The sequence below is a fragment of the Eubalaena glacialis genome, chromosome 13 (genome assembly GCF_028564815.1).
Source record: "Eubalaena glacialis isolate mEubGla1 chromosome 13, mEubGla1.1.hap2.+ XY, whole genome shotgun sequence".
In the NCBI taxonomy this organism is placed as follows: domain Eukaryota; kingdom Metazoa; phylum Chordata; class Mammalia; order Artiodactyla; family Balaenidae; genus Eubalaena; species Eubalaena glacialis.
In genome coordinates, this window is record NC_083728.1 from 78,686,609 (window position 1) to 78,699,485 (window position 12,877).

At 50.5% G+C, this 12,877-nt stretch overlaps 1 protein-coding gene across 1 annotated transcript in view; it reads left to right on the plus strand.

The window, feature by feature from the left end:
* Window positions 1-12,877, plus strand: part of ITGAL (integrin subunit alpha L) — a 40,860-nt gene that overhangs the window by 18,458 nt on the left and 9,525 nt on the right. Inside the window, exons 13-25 of the mRNA XM_061210152.1 lie at window positions 157-294; window positions 690-887; window positions 1,031-1,161; window positions 2,931-3,091; window positions 3,197-3,348; window positions 5,161-5,250; window positions 7,636-7,692; window positions 7,788-7,858; window positions 8,186-8,327; window positions 10,315-10,425; window positions 10,832-10,911; window positions 11,027-11,113; window positions 12,642-12,717. Coding sequence (XP_061066135.1) covers window positions 157-294; window positions 690-887; window positions 1,031-1,161; window positions 2,931-3,091; window positions 3,197-3,348; window positions 5,161-5,250; window positions 7,636-7,692; window positions 7,788-7,858; window positions 8,186-8,327; window positions 10,315-10,425; window positions 10,832-10,911; window positions 11,027-11,113; window positions 12,642-12,717 — 1,494 coding nt within the window. The remainder of the gene's footprint in view (window positions 1-156; window positions 295-689; window positions 888-1,030; window positions 1,162-2,930; window positions 3,092-3,196; window positions 3,349-5,160; window positions 5,251-7,635; window positions 7,693-7,787; window positions 7,859-8,185; window positions 8,328-10,314; window positions 10,426-10,831; window positions 10,912-11,026; window positions 11,114-12,641; window positions 12,718-12,877) is intronic.

Here is a 12,877-nt window from a genome sequence, read left to right on the forward strand (position 1 = left end):
AGATCCCAACTTGTCTGAATTCATACGGGTTCTAAGTGGGATCCAGGACTTGGACCTTCATTTGAGGGCTTAGAGTAGGATGGATAGGGTGCACTTGATGGGGAGGGAGTTGTCCTGCTCTAGGTTTCTTCCTCAAACGTCTTCCTCTCCCTGCAGATTGGCTCTTATTTTGGTGGCGAGCTGTGTGGCGTTGACATGGACCAAGATGGGGATACAGAGCTGCTGCTGGTTGGAGCCCCCCTGTTCTATGGCGAGCAGAGAGGAGGCCGGGTGTTTATCTACCAGAGAAAAAAGGTGGGGACCAGGACACTGAGCGGAGGATGTGGGAGAAGGAGATTCCCGTGCCTTCTCAGGTCTCAGTTATTCTGAAAGCTTTTCCCTGCCTGATCCTGTGTTAATCAGACCTTTAGAACAACGACAAACAATAGCAAATATGCGGAGGTGGGTAAAATGTGTGCAAGGCCCAGTGCCAAACTTTTTATATATAGGATACCTCGTTTGATTCTCATAATCACCTTCTGGGATACTATGAGCTTTATTTTACAAATGGGAACGTCGCAGCTCAACAAGGCTGGGCAACTTTCCAAAGGCACAAAGTCACACAGATAACAAAGGTGGGGAATTCCCTGGAGGTCCAGTGGTTAGTGCTGAGTGACTGAGGTGGGACCTGTTGCCTTGCTCCTTCCCAGCTGGGGTTCGAAATGGTCTCAGAGCTGCAGGGGGATCCCGGCTACCCCCTTGGGCGATTTGGAGCAGTCATCGCTGCCCTGACGGACATCAATGGGGATGAGCTGACGGACGTGGCCGTGGGAGCCCCTCTGGAAGAGCAGGGGGCTGTGTACATCTTCAATGGGCAGCAAGCGGGGCTGAGCCCCTGGCCCAGTCAGGTGAGGTACCCCGCCTGCCAATCAGAACCCATTCCCAGGCACCTGGCAGCCACCAAGCCCCAACCCCACTCCTCAGCCCGACTCTTCCCGCCCTTCCGCCCGTCCTCTCCCCAGCTTAGCATGAATTTCTCTCTTGGTCTCAGCGGATAGAAGGGACCCGGATGCTCCCAGGAATTCGATGGTTTGGACGCTCCATCCACGGCGTGAAGGACCTTGGCGGGGACGGCCTGGTAGATGTGGCTGTAGGGGCTGAGAGCCAGGTGATCGTGCTGAGGTAAGATGGGACTCCTGAGTCCTACCTGGGGATGACTGCAGTCCTCATCCTTTCAGCAGTTACGATGTACTGGGCATCGTGCTAAATGCTTATCAACGTCGGCGCATTTGGTCCTCGGCTCAACCCTGTGAGTTTGGTTCTCCTTTTATACCAGCTTTGTGTCTGGCTCCAGGTCAAACAGCTGCTATTCAGTGACAGACTGGGATTTGAACCCAGGCCCATCTAACACTAAAACCTCCTAGAGAGATGTGGGATGGCTTTAGAACCTGGTGACCTGGATTCAAGTCGAAGCTCTGCCGTTGACTTCTTGGGTGATCTTACCCCAGTCACTTTGCTTCTCAAGACCTCAGTTTCTTCATCTTTGAAATGGTGATGGCATTTCCTGCCTGACCCAGATCTTAGAGTCACTGGAAGCCTCATGTAACGTCATCTAGTGACTAGATACTTTCTTCAATACGGAACAAGGCATTGGCTACAGTGTATGTGTGGGGAAACATATAATAAAAAAGTAAAACAAATAAATAGATCATTACAATTGTGATAAGTGCCATGAGGGACATGAACAGGGTTCTGTGAGAGAGAGTAGCAGGGGAGACCTACTATAGACTGGGTGGCCAAGAAAGGCCTTTCTGAGGAACTGGGACTTGAAAGATGAGAAAGAGCCAGGCTTGCAGAAATCTGGCGTAAGAGCTTTCTATGTCGAAAGCCCGGGAGGTGTCAAGGCTGTAAGGCAGGCAAAAGTGTGACGTGTTCAAGGCACGGAAATAGGGTCAGTGTGGTAGGAGGTGAGACTGGAGAGGAGGGACTTCCCTGGTGGTCCAGTGGGTAAGACTCCGTGCTCCCAATGCAAGGGGCCCGGGTTCAATCCCTGGCAGGGAACTAGATCCCGCATGCCTCAACTAAAGATCCCCCTGCATGCGGCACTGAAGATCCCACGTGCCACAACTAAGAACCAGCGCAGCCAAAAAAAAAAAAAAAGACTGGAGAGGCAGGTGGTATGGCACAGACAGTGAAAAGTTTAGATTTTATTCTGAATACCATGGGGCATCCTTGAAAGGTTACTGGCATGGAAGCTCAATATCTTTGTTCCCTGACCAGGGATCGAACCTGGGCCCTCGGCAGTGAAAGCTCAGAGTCCTAACCACTAGACCACCAGGGAATTCCCTGACTTTTCTTTTTATAAATTTATTCATTCATTCATTCATTCATTTTTATTTTTAGCTGCGTTGTGTCTTCGTTGCTGCGTGCCGGCTTTCTTTAGTTGTGACGAGCGGGGGCTACTCTTCGTTGAGGCACGCGGGCTTCTCATTGCAGTGGCATCTCTTGTTGCGGAGCACGGGCTCTAGGCGTGCGGGCTCAGTAGTTGTGGTGCGCGGGCTCAGTAGTTGTGGTGCGCGGGCTCAGTAGTTGTGGTGCACGGGCTTAGTTGCTCTGCAGCATGTGGGATCTTCCCGGACCAGGGCTCGAATCCGTGTCCCCTGCATTGGCAGGCGGATTCTTAACCACTGCACCACCAGGGAAGTCCCGACTTTTCTTTTTAAAAGCTCATTCTTCTGTGTGAGAAATGGGTCAGAAGGCTGCTAGGAAGAATTATCATTATGGGGAGCCCTAATGAATTATCATTATTATTTTCATTGCAAAGAGACAGTGACATTGAGGTCTGCTTTAGGGAAGGGGAGTCCTCTGGACTCTGCTAGCTGGAGCCCCAGGTCTGGCTGGGGATGGCAGTTGAGGCTGAGGGAGAGCGTTGGTTGTTGCCTTCCCTGCAGCTCCCGGCCTGTGGTGGATATCATCACAGCCATGTCCTTCTCCCCGGCCGAGATCCCAGTGCATGAAGTGGAGTGCTCGTATCCCACCAGCGACAAGAAGAAGGAAGGCGTTAACATCACAGTCTGTTTCCAGGTCAAGTCTCTGATCTCCCAGTTCAAAGGTCAGTGCTGTCTTCCTGCTTCCCAGCGCAGCTGCCTGCCCCAAATCCAGGCTCATGGCCCCAGCATCCGCCATCATTCAACTCTTGCCTTTCCACCCTGCCCAGGGCACCTGGTTGCCAACCTCACTTACACTCTGCAGCTGGATGGCCATCGGAGCAGAAGCCGGGGGTTGTTCCCAGAAGGGAAACATGAGCTCAGCAGGAACACAGCTGTCACCTCAGTCAAGTCCTGCACTGGGTTCTGGTTCCACTTCCCGGTAAGGAGCCAGCAAGGCTGCTCAGGGCAGGGAAGGGGCGGACGAGCTGACCGCAGCGGGAGGCAGCCCCAGTGCCAGGCTCGGCTCCATTGCTGTCCAGCACAGGTCACAGGTCACCTTGATCTCCTGGTCCTACCGTTTCCTCTTCTGTACCACAGTAGTAACAATACCTTCAGCATATTTTCTTCTAGTCCTTAATCCACATCCATAGGCATTTTAAACATGATTACAATTGTAAAGTACTTACCATTTTTTCCCTACTCTTTTCACACATCATATATTAATGCTGCAGCCCAGCTTTCAGATTATTTTTAATGGCCACAGAATATTCGGTCCTATGGAATATTCAGGCGCAGTGGTGTGTCACTATTTGCCAGGTACACGTGATCATTTATTATTATTATTATTTAAATATTTATTTATTTATTTATTTGGCTGCACCAGGTCTTAGTTGCGGCACTCGGGATCTTCATTTGCCACATGGGTCTTTTATTATTAACATCCATCCCAGGGCTTCCCTGGTGGCGCAGTGGTTAAGAATCCGCCTGCCAATGCAGGGGACACGGGTTCGAGCCCTGGTCCAGGAAGATCCCACATGCCGCAGAGCAACTAAGCCCGTGCGCCACAACTACTGAGCCCGAGTGCCTAGAGCCCGTGCTCCGGCAACAAGAGAAGCCACCGCAATGAGAAGCTCGCGCACTGCACAAAGAGTAGCCCCCCGCTCGCCACAGCTAGAGAAAGCCTGCACGCAGCCACGAGGACCCAACGCAGCCAGAAATAAATAAATAAATTTATTAAAAAAAAAAATCCATCCCAGAAAGAATTTTTTTAAGTTCTTGTTAGTTTAGATAACTGCCAAAATACCCAAATTCCGTTTGCTTATACCTGTTCTGTATGAAATAAGATTGATATTAAATTTTATTCTGGCCTCAAATATTTCATAAGAGACTGAATATGTGATTGGTATACTCAGTATAAGATTTTGAAGTTTGTGTTCAAGTTTTTATTATGGGAAATTTCAGACATACAAAAGTAGAAAAATAGTTTAATGAACCGCCAAATAGCCATCACCTATTTTCAACAATTTTCAGCTCCCGATCTCATTTCATTCAGAGCCCCTCTGCCTCCTCACACCCCTAACCCGCATTACAAGACTTGGAAATGTTAAACATAAATTTGCCAGAGAAGAGGCCCTGTGACATGATGGAAAGACTTTAGACTTGGGAGTTGGACAGGCCTGGGTTCACTTCCTAGTTCTCGTCCTTAGGAAAATTGTGTCCCCTTTTTACACCTCACTTTCCTCGTCTCTAATGTGGGGATAATAATGTCTACCTCTTCGAGTTGGGGGAAACTTTAGGTGAGGACAAAAAGTCCTCCAAAGTGAGCGTCTCCAAAGTGTCAGGCACTGGTAATAATGTAAAAGACTGACACCCACCCCTGTTCTCAAGGAACTGGGATATTCTGCTTATTCTAGAGTATTCTTTTCTTGTGCAAACTTTGATAATGGTTGCCTAGAGGAGTTTGACAAAGATTCAGGGACTTCTGTTAGGACTCAGTGGGGAAAAGTGCCGTGGTTGATGACTGATGTCTGCCTTGGGATTGGGGCTGAGGGATGAACAATCGTACTGAGAAGCAAGCTGGGCATATTATAAACACCTGATGTATAGTAAACATATTTCCACTCCTGGTAAGGTCTCAGACAGCTAGCTACTGGAATGTCATCATTTATAAAGTATGGACAAGGTGTGCATTTAACTGGAAGTGTGGTGAAGGTTAAACTCATGACATAAGGTGTATTCTTACTGCCCTCAGGTGTGCACTCAAGACCTCATCTCTCCCATCAATGTCTCCCTAAATTACTCTCTCTGGGAGGAAGAAGGGACACCGAGGGACCAAAGGGCGGTAAGAAGAGATCAGCTGGAGAAACTGATAGGAAATAAGGGAGAATAGAAATTCAATGTAGGAGGACTGTATTACATTGGCTTCAAGCAATAGAAACGAAATATGCTTACTTAAGCAGAAAGGAGTCTATGGGAGTTTGTATTTAAGAGAAATTTGGAAAACTGGGATTGGGAAGATGGAGGACCAGGGTGGGTGGAGGCTCTGGGGGCTCTCAAGAGGAAGAAATAATGGATGGACTTCCCAGGGCACGGCCCCTTCCGTGAATCTGCTCCCCGTCCCTCCGTGCATCAGCTTCAGACCTCATTAGGCTTCTAACATGGGGCGAATTCTAACAGATGCAAATTACAGGGAGAGAACACCAGAAAGCCTAGGACCATCCCTTATCTGTGGAAGGACAGGGTATCCTAATTAGCCTTCTCGCCCAAGGGTATTCCGTTGAGGGCAGGTAGTTCCCTCAAAGCCTAATTGGGGTGCCCTTGTTATGTAAAAGAAGAGGAAAACACTTTCTATCCTAGTCTCCTGGATCACACGCTCCCTACCCAGTGCCAAAAGCCTAATTTCCTCTTCTGAAATCCTTGACACTCAGCTGGTGGTTTGGCTTCTGTCGGAAGGCAGCAGGGTCTGATGGAAGGAAGCTGGGCCTGGAGGCCTGAAGATGTAGATTTTTTTTTTTCTGGCCCTGAAGATGTAGATTTTTTTTTTTTTCCTGGCACAAGCACATCTGTCTTTCTTCGGGACTGTTTCTGCATCTCTGAAATGAGTTGCAACATTCTGAGGCCCCTTTCAGAGCCGGAGCACGGTGACTGATAAGCACACTCTTTCTTGTGGCTTTTGGCAGCTTGCACTGAGTGCCCCGCCCCCCAACCTGCCACCCACTCAGGATGTATAGGGGCAACCAGCAGTTTCTCCCATCAGCACTAATTGAAAAAAAAAAAAAAGTCAAACTGTGTGGTGCAGCAACTCAGGCTTAAAAAGAGACCTGGGAATTCCCTGGTGGTACAGTGGTTAGGACTCCAAGCTTCCACCACAAAGGGCACGAATTCAATCCCTGGTTGGGGAGCTAAGATCCCGCAAGGTGTGTTGCCCGGCCAAAAGAAATAATAATAATAAACAAATTAAAGGGTAATTTTTAAAAAAAGAGAGAGAGACCTGAGGTCACAGTTGTCAAAAAGTCTTCCTGGGGGAAGTGTCATTGGTTCCGGGTCTCACAGAATGAGTAGATTTTGGGTAGGTTGAGAGAGAAGAGGCACGATTTTAAGTTCGGGGGAAATGGGGAGGTGGGCTTAGCTTCTGGCAGCACAACTGAGCAAGACAGAGGCCCTGGATGGCCCTTTGGGGACGGGCTGTGGTCTGGTGGGTGGTGGGAAATCTGCGTGGGAATGTTGGGGTGGCTGCGAGCAGTCAGCAGAAGCTGCCAGGAGCCCCGCCCTTAGGGGAAAGTCTGGAGGCTGCTTGGCAGATGGCCTGGAAGTGGAGGAGGCTAGAGTCTCTCGAGAACATACAGTTGATCACCCATAAAACAATCCTGTGTCACCATTACCCTCAACTGCCTAATATGGCTTGCAAGGCGGGGGAGCGGAATCTGGACCCTGCTTCTCTCTCCTGCCCCTCCTGACACGTGGCGCTCCAGCCAGTCTGAGCATCTTCCTGCTCCTTACACGGGCACAATCTCTCTTGCCTTGGCCTTCACATAAACTGTTCTTTCCTCGTCTCTTGCCATTCTCTTCACCTGGCTCCCTCCTCCTCACCCTGTGGATTTCAGTTGAGATGCCGTCCCTTCAGGAAGCTTCCCTGATCTCCAAGCTTAGGATAGGATCCCCTTCTATATCCTCTAAACATACCCTGTACTTGTCCCATCCTCACACTTGAGGATGACGGGCCGTTTCTCCCACCAGCCTGGGAGGACGGGCAGTGTGTCTGTTTTGATCTCTGGTGGGGGTGTCTGGCCCAGAGCAGAAATTCTGGAAATGTTGAAAAAACTGGCCTTGATCTGATAAGAGATGGAGAGCTGGGGTTCACAGAGGAGAACCACAGGAGGAGCTAGTTCCAGGCAGGCGAGCCTAGAGGCTGCACGGCCAGGTGTTGCTCCCAGCAGAGGCTGGGAGAACCTGGGGGAGCTGCTCGGTCAAGGCCCAGATCTCGTGGCCAGGACAGGAAGTAGACACCCTGAGCCTCCCTCAAGGAATTGCCACCAGAGGAGTGTGGCACAGACAGCCTTGGGCTGAGTCGGGAGGTTGGGGCCTGCCCCGGGAAGGCGTTGGCTCCTGAGAGGGCCCCGACCACAGCCAGCCCAGCTGAGCACCAAGCTCTGAGCCCCTCCAGCTCTCCTCCATCAGTTCTGCTGCCTCAACTATTCTCTCCTGTCTCCCCCTCCTCCGTGCTCAGCAGGGCAAGGACATCCAGCCCATCCTGAGACCCTCACCACACTCGGAGACCAAGGAGGTAAGAGAGGAAGAGGGGCAGACAGAGAGGCCAGGGTCCAGTCCTCCTGGGTGTGGGGATCTGAGCCTCCTGGTCCTTTCTTCTTGGCCTTTCAGATCCCTTTTGAGAAGAACTGCGGAGAGGACAAGAAATGTGAGGCTGACCTGGGGCTGACCTCCGCTGCAAGGTCTGTAAGCCCTCCTATTTCACTCGATGTTTTCCCGAGGCAGCTCCTGTGTATAGAAAGAACACGGGACTTCAGGTCGGAAGACCCCCACGGTCACTGACTCCGTTTGTCATCTGGGCCTTAGTTTCCCCCTCTGAGAAATGCTGGTGCCTTGCAGCTCTCCTATCAGGAATAGATGAGATCGCAAAACTTAAAGCCTGTGCATAGGAGCTTATTTTTGTGTATTTCTTTTTTCTGGCCTACCGGATCCCTCAGTTCTGAAAGTCCCCACCTCTGATCCTGCTTCCTTTGTTGGCCCCCATAACTTTGCCCTGATCCTCCCCCCAGATCCAGAGTCCTGCATCTGACCCCCTCCGCCAGCCTCTCTGTGGAGCTGACACTGAGTAACTTGGGAGAAGATGCTTACTGGGTCCACCTCAGCCTGAGCTTCCCTCGGGGACTCTCCTTCCGCAAAGTGGAGACACTCAAGGTGAGCGAGAGGGTGGGGTCTGCCCGAAGACCACGTGCCAGGCTTGTCCTGTCTCTTGGAGCCCCAGGCGGTCAGGACAGCCTGAGGATGTGGGCGGAGGTCTTCGGACCACCTCTGGGTTCTCAGCCTGATGGCCACCCTCGAGCTGTGTGAGCTGAGATACAAGGTTCATCCTCTGTGAGCCTCGGATTCGCGACCAAGAAATGAGGCTGGGGACATCACAGGGTTAGAGGGTCGCATGAAATGGAGAGTGTGACGGAGGCTCATGGACCTGGTGACCAAGAAGGTGTGCACAGGTTCAGGGAGATTGAGCTACCTTCCTCCTAAAGGTGACCAACTTGTCTTTGAGGGATGGCCTGGGTTGTTTTATTATTTTGTTTTATTTTTTCTTCTAATTTTATTGAGATATAATTGACATAACAGCACTGTATAAGTGGAAGGTGTGCAGCATAATGATTTGACTTACATATATCATGAAATGATCATCACAATAAGTTTAATGCATATGCATCATCTCGTATGGATACAAAATTAAAGAAACAGAAAAAACATTTTTGTGTGTGATGAGAACTCCTAGGATTTACTCTCTTGAGCTGGGTTATTTTAAGTACAACTTTTATTTTTTAAATTATTGTTACAAAAGTAATACATGATCACCACAGAAACTTGGAAATTACAGAGAAGTTTAAAGAAGACAAACACCCATACTTATACAACCCACAATTATGACTTTTAATATTTTGGTGTTTATCCTTCTGTTTATCTATATACATAGGTATAAATTATTGATACATTGTATATTTATTCTGTATTTTAACTAATTGGCATTTTGCTCTCCATATGGTTATTTTTCCTCCATGTTTTTTTAAAAATTTTGAATTTTGAAATTTAAAAGAAAAGTGTTGAGCCATACAATATTTGTCTTTTTGTGTCTGTCTTACATCACTTAGCATGATGTTCTTCACCTTAGCATTATGTTTTTGAGGTTCATCCCTGTGATAGCAGGTATGAATTTCATTCCTTTTTTTTTTTTTTTTTCCAAATCATGCAAACTTTTTTTTTTTTAATTTATTTATTTATGGCTGTGTTGGGTCTTCGTTTCTGTGCGAGGGCTTTCTCTAGTTGCGGCAAGCGGGGGCCACTCTTCATCGCGGTGCGCGGGCCTCTCACTATCGCGACCTCTCTTGTTGCAGAGCACAGGCTCCAGACGCACAGGCTCAGTAATTGTGGCTCACGGGCCTAGTTGCTCCGCGGCATGTGGGATCTTCCCAGACCAGGGCTCGAACCCGTGTCCCCTGCATTGGCAGGCGGATTCTCAACCACTGCGCCACCAGGGAAGCCCTCATTCCTTTTTAAGGCTAATATTCCATCACATGGATATACCACATTTTGCTTATCCGTTCATCTGTTGATGGATCCTTGAATTATTCTTATACAGCAACATTAAATGCTTTCTTAAGGGGCATCTAATAGAGTGATTGAGAACTTGAGATCAGGGGTCAAACAGACCTGTATTCAAGTTCCTACCAGATCCCTGTTGTGAGACTGGGGGGGAAGTTTCTCGACTGCTCTGAGCCTCTATTTCCTTATCTAATTTTCTTCCCAATCTGAACTGAAATCTGTCGCTCCCAGACAGTGATGAAGATGAAGAGTTTTGTCCTCCTTAGCCCAGGATCAAGTTCATTTTGTAAATGGTTGCTGAATGTGTGGATGTAGCAGCATTTTAACTCTCTCCTGTGATTGTACCACGATTCACTGAACGATTCCCACCTCTTTGGATTGTTTGATCACTTCCAGTTTTTCCCTGTGACAAACAGAATTGCAGTGAACATCTTTGTACTGAACCCCTGGCTGTAACCCTGATTCTTCGGCCCCACCTTTCTGCAAATGTGCCCTGGCAGGGGGCGGGGGCCTGAGGGTTGGTGGCCTCTGAGGAACCCTTAGCCTTGCCCACTAAAAAGCTCCTTCTCTCTCTTCTCACCCCCAGCCCCACAGCCAGATACCTGTGAGCTGTGAGGAGCTTCCCGAGGAGACCAAGCTTCAGAGCAGGGCCCTCTCTTGCAACGTGAGCTCTCCCATCTTCAAAGCGGGCAGCTTGGTGAGTGCTTCCAGCCCCCAGGAGTCAAGCAGCCAAGGGGCTGTAAGCTCAGGAGGGGAGGGAGCTCCTGGCTCTGGGAAAGGTGAAGGTGATTGGAAAGGCAGGGCTCATCCCTACCCCAAGAGAATGTGTGCAGAGGTGTCCTGTGTCGTGTTTGAGAGCCTGGACTTTGGAATCAGAGAAACCCAGGGTTGGGTCATTCATTTTGTGACCTTACACACATGACTTAACCACTCAGAGCCTCGGTATCCTCATCTCTACAATGGGGATAAAACACCCAGCCCAGGGCTTGAGATAAGCTGTCACTGTGACAATGGCAGTGGGGGCATGGGGGCTGTGAGGGGCTAAGGTGGCCCCCTGAGGGCCAGGCGCCTTCCTTCTTCATTCCCCTCTCCTCCCCTGACAGGTTGATATCCAGGTGATGTTTCATACGCTGCTGAACGGCTCCTGGGGGGACTTTGTCGAGGTGCACGCCAATGTGAGCTGGTGAGCAGGCCCCAGGCAGGCCCCTGCCAGCATCCCCTCCCACCCTGGCCTCAGACTGTCACACAGTCCTGGCCAAGCCGTCTCCTAACACTGCCCTCTACCTTGCCCCCTGCAGCAACAATGAGGACTCAGGCCTCCTGGGGGACAACTCGGCCACCACCAGCATCCCAGTCATGTACCCCATCAACGTCCTCACCAAGGAGTGAGTCCTGAGCAGCCGTCCCCCCTCTCCTCCCACCTCAGCCCCCCCACCCAGGGCCCCAGCCTTCCTCCCAGGGCTACCCCTCAAAGCCCCCCTCACCTCTTTCCTAGAGCCCCAGGGTGATTAGAACTGATTCTAGCTACAATCTCAGCAGTTTTCAACACTCAGTAGAGTGAAGGCCCTTGAAGAGCTCTGAGTCAGATCGATACTTACTGACGGAAGAAAAAGTGCACTGAATGCTGACCTGATGTGAGCTTCTGCTCCAACTGCACTGCGCAGCTGAGGGCTTTCCCTGGAGCTTTCGACACCTCGCGAGGCACCTTGCCTCTCTCTGATTTACTGATGAACAGTGAGGCTCAGAGAAGGGAGGAATCTGCCCAGAGTAGTACAGCTAGGAAGTACTGACACCAAGATCTGAACTTAAGTCTGTCTGACTCCAAACCCCAGCCAAGCTCTTGAACATTTCCAGCCGTGCTAGATTCCCTCTTCCCCGGGGCCAAGAGTGCTGGAAGAGATAGAAAAGTTTTCACAATGGCCCTTGCCCACAGAGAGGTTATGGTCAGGTTGGAGAACCCAAACACACAGAGTGAGTGAGTCTCAGAATGCTGTGGCAGGAAGGACCCATGGGGATTACTAGTTGGGTTTTCTCATTTACAGAAAAGAGGATGAAGCTGGAAAAGGGAAGTGGCGTTTTTAAGTCGGCTCAGTGAGATAAGGGCGGGGCTGTGTCTGAGCCGGGTCCCCGGTGCTTTTGAACATAAATGCCAAACACAATATTGTCTGAGGTGTGATGTGAAATTAGAGCCAGGAGAGATGATGTGAGTTGGAGGAGACTTGAAAGGAGTCGTGCAGAACAGGGGCTTGAACTGGGGTCTGGAGGGTGAGGAGGTTCAGGTAAGGGCTAGGAAGGAAGGCAGCCGTTCTCATCAGAGAGACTAGCAAAGGGGAAGGCACGGAGGCGGCAAACAGTGGGGCAGATCCGGGGAGCAGGGAGTGGGCAGGCCCAGAAGATGGTAGGTATTTATGGGGAGCAGTGGGCAGGCAGACTAGGAAGCGGGCAGGTCTGGATATGGGGGAGCTTTGGACCTGACCCTTGTGGGCAGCAGGGAGCCATTGATGGATTCGGAGGAGGTGAGTGGCAGGATCAGGGAGTGATATTAGGAAGGTCATTAGACGGATGGGGTGGGAGAGCGAGCCAGAGGCTGGTGCACTTCTCGAGGAGATGAGCAGTGGGGCCCAAGGACAGTGGAGGCCCCGGCGAGGTGGCGTCTAGTGGGGAGAACACAGCTTCAAAAGCCATCCACTTGTGTTCCAGTCCTTGTCCCCCACTGCAGGACTTTGGGCAAGACTGACCCCTTCAGTGAGCCCTAGCTTCCAAAGGGCAAGAGCAGAGCGATGTCAGGATGACACAAGATTGTGCCTGCGCCGTCTCTAGCACAGTGGCTGGCAACTCCGAGGCTTCCCCTGGCTCAGGGCCCCCTGGGTGACTGGATTGCTGTCTTCTCCAGCTGCTCCTCTCTCTCCACAGCCAGGAAAACTCCACGCTCTATATCAGTTTCACCCCCAAGGGTCCCAAGATCCACCATGTCAAGCACATCTACCAGGTATGAACCTCAATGTGAAAGGGTCCTTAGCGGTTTCACGTTCAGCCCCATCCTGAGGACCAAGGATGCAGAGACCAACTAGACCCAGTCCCATCCTCAACGAGCCCAGCCCTCCACCTCGTTCTGTGATCCTTTCCCTGAAATGCTCCCAGTGGCGCAT